Source organism: Diaphorina citri, unplaced genomic scaffold, assembly GCF_000475195.1.
Source record: "Diaphorina citri unplaced genomic scaffold, Diaci psyllid genome assembly version 1.1 scaffold582, whole genome shotgun sequence".
In the NCBI taxonomy this organism is placed as follows: domain Eukaryota; kingdom Metazoa; phylum Arthropoda; class Insecta; order Hemiptera; family Psyllidae; genus Diaphorina; species Diaphorina citri.
This window is the reverse complement of record NW_007378016.1, coordinates 50631-67145: the sequence shown is the minus strand read 5'-3', so window position 1 is coordinate 67145 and position 16515 is coordinate 50631. Positions and strand designations below refer to the sequence as shown.

Here is a 16515-nt window from a genome sequence, read left to right as displayed (position 1 = left end):
ATATAATATACCCTGTTTATACTGCAAGAATGAGACTGAAAAGTCCCTTTATTCCCTCAGTCTAAACAAGGTCTTACGTATTTGGTACAGCGCTGGCCTAAGGGCCCAACTGATCGTACATCTACTCACCAGATCACAAGTACCATGGTTGAGAAACTCGTGGCACTCATTGGGACAGATTTCCGATATGTAACGCCCAGTGGTTGATGAATAGGAGATGTCAGGATGCCGTCACCTGTACGGAATGTCTGGCCAGGTGGCCTATACACTGGAACCAAGAACAGGTATGTAATAGGAAATAATTTCTGCATGATATTCTCACTGTCGGACGCCAACCTAGTTTGGAATTGAAAATTGACCTCAGTATTCACTTTGCCGAAAGGAAAATAACCTAATGTCTACGCGGTTGACGAAACTTTTGGTAGAATAATATAAAAAGATTATGCTTATAATATAAGCCTTATCTTAAGTTGTATTTTTCTTTCGGAAACACCAAAAGAGGGCAAACGAGCTTCAGAAGAGGAGAAAGTGGGAAAGGAAAATACGATTTTTTTATTGTTATTATTATTTATTTTGTCGTAAACGACAATACTGCTACTGCATTCAATTTGTTCGTGGTCTAATTCTCGTTTTATTTCCATCATCAGCCGTGCAAGTGGTGTGCAAACTGCGGGCGCGGGCATTGTATTCCGGAGAGTGTGGCGTGTGATTCCGGTAACAAGTGTACGTCCGTGCGTAATGTGAACGCCTGTAAGGAGTTGCAGTGTGCAGCATCGGACTGTAACAAGTGTCAGGAATCATCCAGCTGCTTCTGGACCAGGTAAATTCAGTCACTCACTATCAGGTAGACCTGACGACAGGTACACCTGATCAGATCTACCTGATAGTGTAGTGTACGTCCGTGCGTAATGTGAACACCTGTAAGGAGCTGCAATGTGCGGCGTCGGATTGTAACAAGTGTCAGGAATCAACTAGCTGCTTCTGGATCAGGTATGGCCGAAAAGTGACCGTTTTCTATTTCCTCTTGTGTTTTTTTAGATTGTACTTTGGTACAGCTTTCGCATGACTTCAAGGCATATTCTTTTGCATCCATGCCTATCCAAGAATGGAAAAATCTGGTTAGAAAATTTCCGCCCTGGCCGGAATTTGAACCCAGCACCTCTGGGTCATTAGTCAGTGTTCTTGACCACTCAGCTTTTTCATCTTAGGTATCAAGTTAGCACACGAATAAAGTTAGTGTTAGAGTATGTATAATTTATTAAGCTGTGTCCACACACAGTCGACAGCCGTCGATCGACGAGGTGCATCTATGTTGTCGAGGCAGTGTGGACGAGGAGTGAAAAGCTCATCCCTAAAGTGTGAATCAATCGAGTCTTTTCTATGTTGAATTCCAGACAAGTCATGTTCTATGTCCAATTCCAGACAAGTTATGTTCTATGTTCAATTTCAGACAAGTTATGTTCTATGTTCAATTTCAGACAAGTCATGTTCTATGTTCAATTTCAGACAAGTTATGTTCTATGTTCAATTTCAGACAAGTCATGTTCTATGTTCAATGCCAGACAAGTTATGTTCTATGTTCAATTTCAGACAAGTCATGTTCTATGTTCAATTTCAGACAAGTTATGTTCTATGTTCAATTTCAGACAAGTCATGTTCTATGTTCAATGCCATACAAGTTATGTTCTATGTTCAATTTCAGACAAGTCATGTTCTATGTTCAATTTCAGACAAGTCATGTTCTATGTTCAATTTCAGACAAGTCATGTTCTATGTTCAATTTCAGACAAGTCATGTTGACTGCCGAGTCAGGGCTTCTCGTATCCAGTGAACCAATTTATGATTGGAATTGTGCAGTGAAGACTGATGCCAACCGAACCAATATCAAACTCAAGACGGGAAGTTCGTGTCCTCTGAGATGTGATCAGAGAACGGATTGTCAAGATTGTCTTACATCGAGTGTAAGTATCAGTCCATGAAATATAACAAAAAAGATAAAAACTTTTTTCCTTCTTCTTAATTTTCTTATTGAATTTGCAAATTTCACTCCCACCTTTCCTAGAATGCCTATTCGACACCCAGAAATGGACTGACTTTATTATCCCTGCCGTACAAAGACAGCCACTCACTATCAGGTAGACCTGACAGGTACCTAACCTAATCAGGTCACCTGATGAGGTATACGCCTGATGAGCACACACACTATCAAGTAGACCTGATCAGGTGCACCTGTGCCAGCCACTCACTATCTACCTGACAGCGAGTGGCTGGCCTAAGCTTAACCCGACTTTTAGGGGTATTTTCCCCTACACCTAAGCCTTTTTGTGTACGAGAAAGGTATTTAAATCTGACTTGTACCTTCTGTATTTCTGCTGGACAGGGAGGAGAAGGTGGATGGCACGAGTGTCGCTGGTCCTCCATGTTGAACGAGTGTATATCTCCCAGCTATGAGGCCCTGTACTGTGCTGGTGGTGTGTGTGGTCTGGTGCTAGGACCTCACCAAGCACCTCAGTGTCCCAGGTCCTGTTCTGCCTATACCCAATGCTCTACGTGTTTGAGACACGCTCACTGTGGCTGGTGTGCTCTGCAGAGAGATACTACAGGAGGAATGGTGAGTTAAGTTGTATTTTGAGTATTTTCCTCTCGGAATTTCGCCCCTTTTTGGTGTGATATCGCTTATATTAAACCATAGAAAATTCAAGATGGCGCGACACGAAGCACCAACCTCCAGATCTCAAGTCCATTATGCTAAGGCCAGCAACTCACTATCAGGTATCAGGTAGACCTGATCAGGTGTAAGGTCTAGCTGATAGTGAGTGGCTGGCCTAAGGAATACACCACATAATATGATAATATTATTAGGTACCTACCTATTAGTTCAGCTCTTTTTTATGACTTACCATCTCATTACTTTAGGAATCGGAACTTTAATTGAGAGTATAATTGATACTTTACTGTTTAATTAATTAATTTACCTTTAAACAATAACGAAATTCGGTGTCAAATAAATAAGTTCCACTGTTTTATTAATTCCAGGGTGTGTGTTTTATTGTAATTAATTTTCTTTTAAATAACGAAATCCAGAGCCCAATAAATTAATTCCACATTATTCATTCCAGGGCGTGTGTACAGAAGGATCTCTCAATAGCCCCTCGTCAGGGCCTGAAAGTTCTACTTGTGATATTCTGTTCTATCAGACTTACCCTGATCAAGTGATTGAAGTCAATAATAACGATAGCTTCTCTTGGAACTATGTCAAGTAAGTTCACCTTTTTGAAAAAAAAAAAATGAATTGGTCTTTTCGTTTTTCATAATAGGTAATATGTAATTAACTACTTACGTCAGAAAATGTCTTGAGAGTTTATACAAACCAAACATCCGCCTAAGTAGCAATCCCTTACTTTATGCAAAATGTTGCTCTATGAAACAGTCTTTGTAAGAATAAATTTGTTTTGTGTTTGTGGTCCTACAGTAATTTTCTTTTTTATACATCTTGTAACTATACGTTTATCAATGTACATTTAGTCTTGTGGACGTTTATCAATGTACATTTAGTAGACTCTTCTAAAAGTTTCTTCAATTGTTGTCCCCTTGTTCCTTCTTACCTCGTTCACACCATAATAATACCGTTTCCGAAAGTTTCCCGAAAGGAAAATACACCTAATTATAACATACTTTTTTACTTCCTCAGATGTCCTCCGGAGAACGAATGTCTGAACGACCACCACACGTGTGATCCTCAGAGCGAGCAATGTGTAGACCTGGCCGACGGGTTCGAGTGTGTGTGTGGACGCGGCTATAATAAGAGCGAGGAGGGAGGGGAGTGTGTACCGGTGTGTAGTCAAGGGTGTGTACGCGGCGTGTGCTCGGAACCGGACAAGTGTCAGTGTGACTTTGGGTAAGAAATCTTAGTTACCGCCATTATTATTATGTAGGTTTTTTTAATTCTTTTTTAAGAGGTTTGATAATGTTTGATAGGGGAAACTGTAACTACTAAGGTCTTATCGTCTCAAAATTGAAAAGAGAACGAAGACAGGATAGGAGAAATCCTGCCGTTCCGAGAACGAACCGTATCTGTTTAGGATAAAATCCGTCCCGGGCGGGAATCAAACCCGCGAACCAGCGATTACAAGGCAGGGGCGCTACCAACCAAGCCAACTAGGCTGGCAAAGTAGGTGGCTTTCTCTTATCCTGTCTTCCTTTTCTCTTCGCTTTCGAGGAGATAAGACCTTGACAGTTAAAGTTCCCTCTATCAAACGTCTAAATAAATCAGAAGATGTAAATGATTCTATTGGAATTTTTTGTTCTTCCAGATATGTGGGTGTCAATTGCAGTATCCAATGTCAATGTAATGGACATGCAGACTGCGCAGGTCCTGATAAACTAGACGTATGTCTCCGATGTCATAATCATACCAAGGGCCCTCAGTGTGATAAGTGTGAACCTCTGTATGTAGGTAAGTAGTAGTATTGATACTTGAGTGTTAGCTTTTTTTTACTTTCCTTATCCTATAGGAAGGAAAGTAATGTATTTTGTTGGCCAAAAGCGAGAAACTTCAAACTTTTACCTGTAAACTTTTACCTGTATTTTTCGAAGGTCTTTTCAAAGCAATTTTCAGCTTATGTCGTTGAATTTCATAGGAATATTGTGTCTTAAGTAACTCTATGAATTTCATAGTAATTATAGGCTAATCTCTATGAATTTCATTGTAATTTGGTGCCTTATCTCTATAAATATTCTAGTAATTTTGTGCCTTCTATGACTGTGTCAGGTGATCCCCGTGACAATGGTGAGTGTGTGCCATGTTCCGAGTATTGCAATGGCCACACAGGTCTCTGCATAAACGCATCTTTGGCTTCACTCCCCTTCTCTCCCGAGTCTGGAGGTACATCTGAACTAGCTGCCTTCCTAGATGAAGGACCTACCACCAGGGCGCGCTGTATGCATTGCGGTAATCACACGACGGGGCCCAAGTGTGAAGATTGTGTTGAAGGTAAGGAGAATAGACAGTCAAGGAACTAGAATATCTGAGCCTTTGGCGATTAATGGCCAGGACCACAGTGACAGTCCGATTGTGGGTTTCATTAACCTTTTTTGTCCCTAACAGCCTATTAAACTTATACAAATCAAATGGAGCCTTAACAGGTCTTCTAGGGCCTGAAAAAAAGGAAGATAAAAAACTCCTTTCTGCTCTTCAGGAGTTTCCTCTATAAAGCGTACAAAGAGTACAAAGTTGGCGAGACTCTAGTCGAATGAGAGTCAACAATGAAGTATTCAATTAATATAACGGTAAGCAAAAATGTCCAAAAAGGAAGATAAAAAACTCCTTTCTGCTCTTCAGGAGTTTCCTCTATAAAGCGTACAAAGAGTACAAAGTTGGCGAGACTCTAGTCGGATGAGGGTCAACAATGAAGTATTCAAATAATATAACGGTAAGCAATAATGTCCGATTGTCTTCTATTCTCAGGCTATTTCCGAGGGTCTCACGATCTCCGCGCACACTGTAGACCATGCGAGTGTCACGGGCACGGCAACACATGTGACCCTGTATCTGGTGAGAAGTGTAACTGTGGTAACAACACGGAGTCTGACCCTTCCTGTCAACTCGCCAGTAAGAACGCTAACCAGGCGTGCTTCCAGTTGCAATGTTCACGCTGTAAGGACTCCTATACTGGCACACCGACTAATGGACATCAGTGTTATAAGGTTATGAATGTGGACGCCAGGTTCTGTTTGGACTCGAAGCTACTGGACGAGTGCAAGATGAAACCGAAGGGACTCAACCCGGGACAGTCTGTAAGTGAAAATATTGTCTTACTTAAAAAAAGAGGAATTTTAACTGTGTTTAGCATTAATTCTTGTCACAAATGTCGTTCTCACTGTAGACCATGCGAGTGTCACGGGCACGGCAACACATGTGACCCTGTATCTGGTGAGAAGTGTAACTGTGGTAACAACACGGAGTCCGACCCCTCCTGTCAACTCGCCAGTAAGAACGCTAACCAGGCATGCTTCCAACTGCAATGTTCACGCTGTAAGGATTCCTATACGGGAACACCGACTAATGGACATCAGTGTTATAAGGTTATGAATGTGGACGCCAGGTTCTGTTTGGACTCGAAACTACTGGACGAGTGCAAGATGAAACCGAAGGGACTCAACCCGGGACAGTCTGTAAGTGAAAATATTGTCTTACTTAAAAAAAAGAGGAATTTTAACTGTGTTTTAGCATTAATTCTTGTCACAAATGTCGTTCTGCACCTAATACATTACACTAAATTTTCCGACTTGACTTGGACTCGAACCACCAATCTCCAGATCTAATATCCACCGTGTTAACCACTACACCACTGAGGTTGGTAATGGTTATGTTGTCTAAAACGAACGGATATTTAAAATATTACACTTGTCAACAGTACCAATTTTTTTTTTTTTTCTTTTTTTTAGAGGTTAAATTATACACTACAGTATACAAGCTTACTGAAGTATTGTACTATAATTTCTCTCTGTTTGCAGGTATTTTTCGCATTGCAGCCGCGTTTCATGAACGTTGATATCCGAGTGAGTGTAGACGTCACCCAGGGCAGTCTAGATCTCTACCTATCGCCTCGTGATGATACCCTGGTGGTCAACTATAACACTACGCTCAACTCTCATGTCATAGGCCTGGATCCGAAGTACGACTATATGGATATCGAGTCCATCCCTGGTCTCAGCATGGGTTTACAGGGAGGAGGGTCTACAACCAAGAGACACGTTCATATGCCATACAGGTAAGTCCAGGGTAAACCAGAGGGTCTGGGAAACTGAGAGCATTGATTGGAACCAGCTGGGACTGAGTGAAAAAATAACTCAATTTCGAATTCTCTTCATCTATTGGGGATGTATTTCAATGATTACCACCCACATGAGGTCAAAAAAAAACTTACATTTTAATAAATTAAATAACTGACCTGTATTATTAATATTTCTAGGATTGAGGAACGAGTAGCTAGCGGCCTGTCTACCTTCATCACGGTCGGTCGTAACAACACCATTCTCATCGTACGTAACATAACACACCGTCTAGTATTGACCTTACCTCAGGATAGACAGGACCTCTCCAACACACGGTTCTACCTCGCCCTGGTAGCCACCCACTTGGTTCCTAAGCCAGCGTACGGGGTTCTATTCTTCCGTCAGGATCAACTTCATATTGACCTGTTTGTTTTCTTCTCCGTGTTCTTCTCTTGTTTCTTCCTATTCCTTGCCTCGTGTGTGGTGGCGTGGAAAGCAAAGCAAGCAGCAGATCTGCAGCGTGCCAGGAGACGTCATGTGGTAGAGATGATGACCCTGGCGAGGAGACCCTTCGCCACTGTCTCTGTGTGTCTTGCCTCCCCTCATCATAGGAGGAGGGGAAGGTCACGAGGTGGGGGAGGGGAGATCAGACCCGTCGCGTTAGAACCAACAGGGAATGCTCTGGCTGCAGTGAGTACGATATTTGTCAAGTTACCAGGAGGACGCGCCTCCCCTGTGAAGCTAGCACTGGCTTCATCTCTGATTACCCTGGCTAGGTCTAATGTAAACCCGGCCGCTACCAGACCATTCCTCAGGAGACGTAATGAACGCTCCTAGTGTACACGCGGCCTAATGCACCATGTACTTAACCTGAGAATAGTCAGGGAATTGTAAGTCCTGGGGGATATTGTGACGTCATACTTCTCACTCCTCGCACAGAAATGACAATGTTTCTGCATGCAGAGTGAGGAGTGATTCGTAAAATAATCCACAGGTCTTGTCAGTAACCTGGTTCTGTTATGGCCTTGCCCACAAAGTGAGTTTAAACTCCGTTTAAATTGAACTCTTGAAATTTTAATTTTCAGATCAGATTGCTTAATCTAAGAGTTTAAGTTAAACGGAGTTTAAACTCACTGTCGACCCGGCCATTCGTTGTTTACCATTAAGTATTAACTCGTATACAGACCTTGTTTCCTTAGTATTACCAGTATTTTGTTTTTCTGTACAGTATTTTTATTAGGCCCGATATCACCGTCACTTTTAGATATAAAATTCTCAATCAAGCATTTCTTACCTGATTAGCCGAATGTTAAAACCACTCTACATTTCGTGATGGTGACATTGGACCTTATTATTTTTGTTGTTATTGATTTTACTTAATTCATAGTTTTGTTTTGCTTTGTATGAGCAAAAGCGTTGGTATTATTTCTCCCTCGTTTTTTGATGTGTTTAATTTTTGGCAGCAGAGGCGTATATACTTCTTCGGGCCCCGCAAGATTTCGCTTAAGGCCCCCCTGGATCAATATATTGATGGGGGGTGCTCCACGTAATAGGTTTTTGGGGCCCTTGAATGTGCCCCTCTGGGGCCTTTCGCACCTTGGGGGCTCTAAGGGTTGAATATACGCCAGTAACATCGAACAAATTAATGGTACAATCTCCATTCGACCTAATAAATTAATTCTGGCTTTCTCCTATCCTGTCTTCCTTCTCTCTTCGCTTTCCGAACGATAAGACCTTGGCATTTCCCTCTAACCTCTTTAAAAAAAAAAAAATGTCCACTGACAGAACTAGTACATATGTGACCTCAGCTATTACCTCTATCTGTGACCTGAGCCATTACCTCTATCTGTGAACGCAACCATTATTATCAGCTATCCCAATATTTTTCGTCCTTAGCTACATATGTAAATTGTTTCTTGTCTGGTGTCAGATCTTCCTTCCCCATTGATCTCAATTGAGTCCTTCCTGAATTAAAACTAAAGCCACCTTGCTCTCTTCCTGGAATTTCAACTATCCTCACGAGGCTGAGTGCACCCCGATGTCCCAGATCGTCACCCGTCCAGATACTAACCACGCACAATGTCACCTTCAGTGATCAGCCAAGATGTGCTATAGCGTATAGCCGCTGGCTTTCTCAAGGTTTTGATATCTATGCCTCTTGCATGTTCCTAATTTGAATGTGATTTTAGCGAAATATTACCTGGTAGGTGGAAATTTAAATCTTTGGTGTAAAAGATTGCATATTAAAAGTCTTCCTGAAATTCCTCCAAAATCATTTTTATGAAATCAATGTGTTCTGGGCCCTACTAGGTGCTACTCTTTAAAATAAAACCGTAAAATATACAAGACCCTTTTTAGAAACTGCTGAGCTAAAGTGACTTTTTAATCCTTGAAAGTTATGCAAAAGCTGTGTAACGTTTTTCTACCTATCACGGGGTTCTATTCTTCCGTCAGGATCAACTTCATATTGACCTGTTTGTTTTCTTCTCCGTGTTCTTCTCTTGTTTCTTCCTATTCCTCGCGTCGTGTGTGGTGGCGTGGAAAGCAAAACAAGCAGCAGATCTGCAGCGTGCCAGGAGACGTCATGTGGTAGAAATGATGACCCTGGCGAGGAGACCCTTCGCCACTGTCTCTGTGTGTCTTGCCTCCCCTCATCATAGGAGGAGGGGAAGGTCACGAGGTGGGGGAGGGGAGATCAGACCCGTCGCGTTAGAACCAACAGGGAATGCTCTGGCTGCAGTGAGTACGATATTTGTCAAGTTACCAGGAGGACGCGCCTCCCCTGTGAAGCTAGCACTGGCTTCATCTCTGATTACCCTGGCTAGGTCTAATGTAAACCCGGCCGCTACCAGACCATTCCTCAGGAGACGTAATGAACGCTCCTAGTGTACACGCGGCCTAATGCACCATGTACTTAACCTGAGAATAGTCAGGGAATTGTAAGTCCTGGGGGATATTGTGACGTCATACTTCTCACTCCTCGCACAGAAATGACAATGTTTCTGCATGCAGAGTGAGGAGTGATTCGTAAAATAAACCACAGGTCTTGTCAGTAACCTGGTTCTGTTATGGCCTTGTCCACAAAGTGAGTTTGAACTCCGTTTAAATTAAACTCTTGAAATTTTAATGTTCAGATCAGATTGCTTAATCCAAGAGTTTAAGTTAAACGGAGTTTAAACTCACTTTTGTGGGACCCGACCATTAGTTGTTTACCATTAAGTATTAACTCGTATACAGACCTTGTTTCCTTAGTATTACCAGTATTTTGTTTTTCTGTACAGTATTTTTATTAGGCCCGATATCACCATCACTTCTAGATATAAAATTCTCAATCAAGCATCTCTTATCTGATTGGACGAAATATTGGCCGAATGTCGAAACCAATCTACATTTCGTCCAATCAGAGAGCCAAAAGTGATAGTGGAATCGGACCTCATTATTTTTGTTGTTATTGATTTTACTTAATTCATATTTTTGTTTTGCTTTGTATGAGCAAAAGCGTTGGTATTATTTCTCCCTCTTTTTTGATGTGTTAATTTTTTGGCAGCAGAGGCGTATATACTTCTTCGGGCCCCGCAAGGTTTTGCTTGAGGGCCCCCTGGATCAATATATTGACGGGGGGTGCTCCACAATATAGGTTTTTAGGGCCCTTCAATGTGCCCTTCCGGGCCCCCCGCACCACGAAGGCTGTGAGGGATATACGCCAGTAACAATGAACAAATGAATGGTACAATCTCCAATCGACCTAATAATTTAATTCTGGCTTTCTCCTATCCTGTCTTCCTTTTCTCTTCGATTTCGGGACGATAAGACCTTGGCAGTTACAGTTCCCTCTATCAAACCTCCTAAAAAAAATAAAATGTCACTGACAGAACTAGTGCTTACTTCCTAGCCTCTATACATATGTGACCTCAGCTATTACCTCTATCTGTGACCTCAGCTATTACCTCTATCTGTGAACGCAGCCAATTTTAGCTATCCCAATATTTTTCGTCCTTAGCTATGTAAATTGTTTCTTGTCTGGTGTCAGATCTTCCTTCCACATTGATCTCAATTGAGTCCTTCCTGAATTAAAACTAAAGCCACCTTGCTGTCTTCCTGGAATTTCAACTATCCTCACGAGGCTGAGTGCACCCCGATGTCCCAGATCGTCACCCGTCCAGATACTAACCACGCACAATGTCACCTTCAGTGATCAGCCAAGATGTGCTATAGCGTATAGCCGCTGGCTTTCTCAAGGTTTTGATATCTATGCCTCTTGCATGTTCCTAATTTGAATGTGATTTTAGCGAAATATTACCTGGTAGGTGGAAATTTAAATCTTTGGCGTAAAAGATTGCATATTAAAAGTCTTCCTGAAATTCCTCCAAAATCATTTTTATGAAATCAATGTTTTCTGGGCCCTACTAGGTGCTACTCTTTGAAATAAAACCGTAAAATATACAAGACCCTTTTTAGAAACTGCTGAGCTAAAGTGACTTTTTAATCCTTAAAAGTTATGCAAAAGCTGTGTAACGTTTTTCTACCTATATCTATTACCTACCTACTGTCTACTAGTAGTATTATTTTCTCATATGTACTTTATGGATCTTATGTTTCTCATTTTTACGCATTTTATTTTTATTCTGTTTGTATGTATTATTTTAATATGACTATTTTTTGTGTACAAGCAACAAATTGGGTGTCAGTGAACGTAAGTTTATATTTGTACAAAAACTATTGAATAAAAAACAAACGAAAGAAATATCTATTATTTTATTATTGAGCCGGTTGCTAGTTTTTTTACTCTTTTTTGTATTCTCAATATTATGTCTTTCACTGAATTTTCCTAGTTCAAAGTAGGTCAAAATTATGCTGTAGGTAAAAATTTATGCTGTAAGTAAACGCTGAAAAAGAAAGTGAAAAGAAAACTCGAATCGAGAAAATAGTTAACAATATATTATGCTCTGTATATATTTCATAATAATAAATATTTCGTCTTTTCCAATCAGATTTGGAGTGACATCAGTGCTAACACTGATGCTTTGTATCCTAATGTAACAAATGGATAAGCTATGGTACATAACAGTTTACATGGAAAGTTTCAAGTCTCTGGGACTTGCATAGCGTAGGTTCAGGGTTCGAAACATTCTCTAATACATTCACTGGGTTTATTTAATTTTCATATAATTTAATCATGTTGTAATTTTTTTTATTTTCTTGTCAAGAAAGCTTTTGGTATTTTTGTCACAAAGGAGACTGACAATTTAATATGAGTCCTTGTAGAAGGGCGGACATTTTTCAAGTAGAATGACATTATTTATTTATGGAAGCTCTTCATTGGTTACCTAGCCATTTTATACTGACAGATTTTGAAAGAAAGCATGCATTAAAGAAAGATTATTGTCCCAATCAGGAGTTAACTTAAAACGATAAAACTTTTGTTCAAATATGTTGAACATATAATTATTTCAAAATTTTCTTTGGCAAGCGTAAACAAATCACATTTTTTTCACCTTTGATTTTTCCAATCTTAACTGTCAATTTTATATTTAGTATTTAAAATATATATTTTTTAAAAAATCTACGTAACACCAACTAAAATTATAATAATGTACCGAGGCCTTGCTAAGTGTCACCGAGCGACAGTGATCTAGGCAAGATGCGGGATTTTGAATTTTAAAATTCAATTTTCCCGAAGGTTTTTACAAGTAGACAAATTCATGTTAACAAAGTTTTCCAAGTACTCGACAAAACAAAAGTTATTTTCTTTTATAATAAAACAAAATTGTGTCTGGAATTTTGAAACATCTTTATGTAAATCCGAAACCTTATCACTAAGTGCGCTCGAAACCTTTTGTAAGCAGGGTACAAACCATTAGGTATAATCTTAAACAACGACCAACTATATTATTCTTTTGAAAAACATTTTATTGAAATTATACAATAATTTCTACCGAGATGGTAAGGAGAGGTTAGAGAAAATGTCCAAGTTTTTCTTGTGAGGATAAAAATAATGAAAGCCATTTAGCTGTTTGAGAGTTCTGAATGTGTGATTGACTTATCGTGGAAAGCCCTCCAGTGTGTTAGCTCAAATTATCCTGAATCAAAATGAAAAAAAAAGTATACAAGCGCAAAATGAAAATCTTGACGGTAAAATTTTGCTATAGATTGTCTATGAGTTTGCAATTCCCTGCTTTAAATATTAATTTTAAGTTTACTTGAATTTGAGCTGAAATGAAGAGGTCACACATGACCAGATGTTTTAAGTACCATAAAGCATTCATTAAGTGAGGTCTATTGAAGATTTTTTTCTGTAGGAAAGCTGAAATTTAGAGGAATTCTTATTTTTTATGCAATTTAAGTACTAAGAAGACTAGGAAGAGAGATTAGTAACAGTGTATAATTTATCGGCGCTGGCAGCCTGTAGCTTATGCGCCATGTAAAGACACAACTTAATCAATTTCCTATTGTCTCCCATTCGAAACAATTTTAATATAAAAAGCAACAACAACAGTTTAATAACAAAACATAAAATATCAAATTTTCTGTGTATGAAATCGGATGTCACTTAAACTATCTAAAACATAAAAAATACAATTATATGCTAGAAGCCATTTTCATTTCTGTGTTTCTCGAAAGGAGACGCATTCTAGGATAAAAATTTACATCTAAAAGCGAAGATCAACACATACACGGGTTGAATTTTATTTCAAATCCTATTTCCCATCTATTTGGTGTTTGAAAGTTATTTTTCCATGATTTCAGTTGAAATAAAAGTAACTTACTTTGTTGTTAATGAGTTATTTAATTTCGGACATGAAAAATCGACCGGTGTATGCTTTGGTCTAACTTAACACGTGAATGAATCATGAATGATAAAAGTTTTTTTTATATCCATGATATTTTAACATTATGAATATAATTAAATGTTTTATTTTAGGTACTTCTACAGGCTAACACACTTAAAAATAGGTATTTTGTCTATGATAAAAAAAAAAGTATAAAAAAATATTATATTCAATGAGGGGGTAGTTTTCACCGAATGCATTATGAATTACAATATTACATCTTAACTCTGATGAAACATATTTCAAAGACTTGATTTACGCTTGAAAATGTTGAGAAAAGTTAGAAAAATATGGAATCAGGTATTTGGAAGTGACGACAGAATGCTTAGCTTTTGGTTGTGGAAAATGAAAATACAAAATCGTGCATTCAAACATTACCTTTTCTTTATAAAAGCATTCCATTAATATGTTTCTCTTTTTGTTAACAACTTGTATTCGTATAGAAAATTAAGTGGAAACAAACCCCAACAATATTGATTTATTTATTTAATTACCTTGAATAAACCGAAAGGAAAATTCAATGTTGAATTTTAATTGAATTTGGTTCGCTAATTGAGGTGCGTGAGATGAAAGGAATGAGAAATAAGATCTAACGGTGTTATTTTGAGATGGCATTTAATCAAAACATTTGAATTTTGAGATCATGTTATAGAAGCCAGAGTCGGAATTAGAAATGTGTGAAGAGTGAGCGAAATAAAGAAAAGAGCTACTCTTTTCAGTGAGCCACTATATTATTCTTTTGAAAAACATTTTATTGAAATTATACAATAATTTCTACCGAGATGGTAAGGAGAGGTTAGAGAAAATGTCCAAGTTTTTCTTGTGAGGATAAAAATAATGAAAGCCATTTAGCTGTTTGAGAGTTCTGAATGTGTGATTGATTTTAAAAAAATCTACATAACACCAACTAAAATTATAATAATGTACCGAGGCCTTGCTAAGTGTCACCGAGCGACAGTGATCTAGGCAGGTATCATAGGATGCGGGATTTTGAATTTTAAAATTCAATTTTTCCGAAAGTTTTTACAAGTAGACAAATTCATGTTAACAAAGTTTTCCAAGCACTCGACAAAACAAAAGTTATTTTCTTTTATGAAACAAAATTGTGTCTGGAATTTTGCAACATCTTTATGTAAATCCCAAACCTTATCACTAAGTGCGCTCGAAACACTTTGTAAGCAGGGTACAAACCATTTAGGTATAATCTTAAACAACGACCAACTATATTATTCTTTTGAAAAACATTTTATTGAAATTATACAATAATTTCTACCGAGATGGTAAGGAGAGGTTAGAGAAAATGTCCAATTTTTTCTTGTGAGGATAAAAATGATGAAAGCCATTTAGCTGTTTGAGAGTTCTGAATGTGTGATTGGCTTATCGTGGAAAGCCCTCCAGTGTGTTAGCTCAAATTATCCTGAATCAAAATGAAAAAAAAAGTATACAAGCGCAAAATGAAAATCTTGACGGTAAAATTTTGCTATAGATTGTCTATGAGTTTGCAATTCCCTGCTTTAAATATTAATTTTAAAAAGCCCTCCAGTGTGTTAGCTCAAATTATCCTGAATCAAAATGAAAAAAAAAGTATACAAGCGCAAAATGAAAATCTTGACGGTAAAGTTTTGCTATAGATTGTCTATGAGTTTGCAATTCCCTGCTTTAAATATTAATTTTAGGTTTACTTGAATTTGAGCTGAAATGAAGAGGTCACACATGACCAGATGTTTTAAGTACCATAAAGCATTCATTAAGTGAGGTCTATTGAAGATTTTTTTCTGTAGGAAAGCTGAAATTTAGAGGAATTCTTATTTTTTATGCAATTTAAGTACTAAGAAGACTAGGAAGAGAGATTAGTAACAGTGTATAATTTATCGGCGCTGGCAGCCTGTAGCTTATGCGCCATGTAAAGACACAACTTAATCAATTTCCTATTGTCTCCCATTCGAAACAATTTTAATATAAAAAGCAACAACAACAGTTTAATAACAAAACATAAAATATCAAATTTTCTGTGTATGAAATCGGATGTCACTTAAACTATCTAAAACATAAAAAATACAATTATATGCTAGAAGCCATTTTCATTTCTGTGTTTCTCGAAAGGAGACGCATTCTAGAATAAAAATTTACATCTAAAAGCGAAGATCAACACATACACGGGTTGAATTTTATTTCAAATCCTATTTCCCATCTATTTGGTGTTTGAAAGTTATTTTTCCATGATTTCAGTTGAAATAAAAGTAACTTACTTTGTTGTTAATGAGTTATTTAATTTCGGACATGAAAAATCGACCGGTGTATGCTTTGGTCTAACTTAACACGTGAATGAATCATGAATGATAAAAGTTCATCTATTTGGTGTTTGAAAGTTATTTTTCCATGATTTCAGTTGAAATAAAAGTAACTTACTTTGTTGTTAATGAGTTATTTAATTTCAGACATGAAAAATCGACCCGTGTATGCTTTGGTCTAACTTAACACGTGAATGAATCATGAATGATAAAAGTGTTTTTTATATCCATGATATTTTAACATTATGAATATAATTAAATGTTTTATTTTAGGTACTTCTACAGGCTAACACACTTAAAAATAGGTATTTTGTCTATGATAAAAAAAAAGTATAAAAAATATTATATTCAATGAGGGGTAGTTTTCACCGTTTCTTTATAAAAGCATTCCATTAATATGTTTTTCTTTTTGTTAACAACTTGTATTCGCATAGAAAATTAAGTGGAAACAAACCCCAACAATATTAATTTATTTATTTAATTACCTTGAATAAACCGAAAGGAAAATTCAATGTTGAATTTTAATTGAATTTGGTTCGCTAATTGAGGTGCGTGAGATGAAAGGAATGAGAAATAACATGGACAATAATAATCCTTAATTATTGGTATTAAAATCC

General features: G+C 37.9%; 1 protein-coding gene across 1 annotated transcript in view; it reads left to right on the top strand.

Moving 5' to 3' along the window:
* The window catches only part of LOC103510316 (multiple epidermal growth factor-like domains protein 8), a 58221-nt gene extending 45457 nt beyond the window's left edge, over positions 1 to 12764 (top strand). The window contains exons 34-45 of the mRNA XM_026824391.1: positions 179 to 284; positions 648 to 820; positions 1787 to 1961; positions 2381 to 2611; positions 3120 to 3259; positions 3692 to 3898; positions 4314 to 4456; positions 4772 to 4993; positions 5468 to 5796; positions 6517 to 6773; positions 6975 to 7613; positions 9204 to 12764. Coding sequence (XP_026680192.1) covers positions 179 to 284; positions 648 to 820; positions 1787 to 1961; positions 2381 to 2611; positions 3120 to 3259; positions 3692 to 3898; positions 4314 to 4456; positions 4772 to 4993; positions 5468 to 5796; positions 6517 to 6773; positions 6975 to 7613; positions 9204 to 9663 — 3082 coding nt within the window. The 3' untranslated portion in view covers positions 9664 to 12764. The remainder of the gene's footprint in view (positions 1 to 178; positions 285 to 647; positions 821 to 1786; positions 1962 to 2380; positions 2612 to 3119; positions 3260 to 3691; positions 3899 to 4313; positions 4457 to 4771; positions 4994 to 5467; positions 5797 to 6516; positions 6774 to 6974; positions 7614 to 9203) is intronic.
* Positions 12765 to 16515: the final 3751 nt, after the last annotated feature.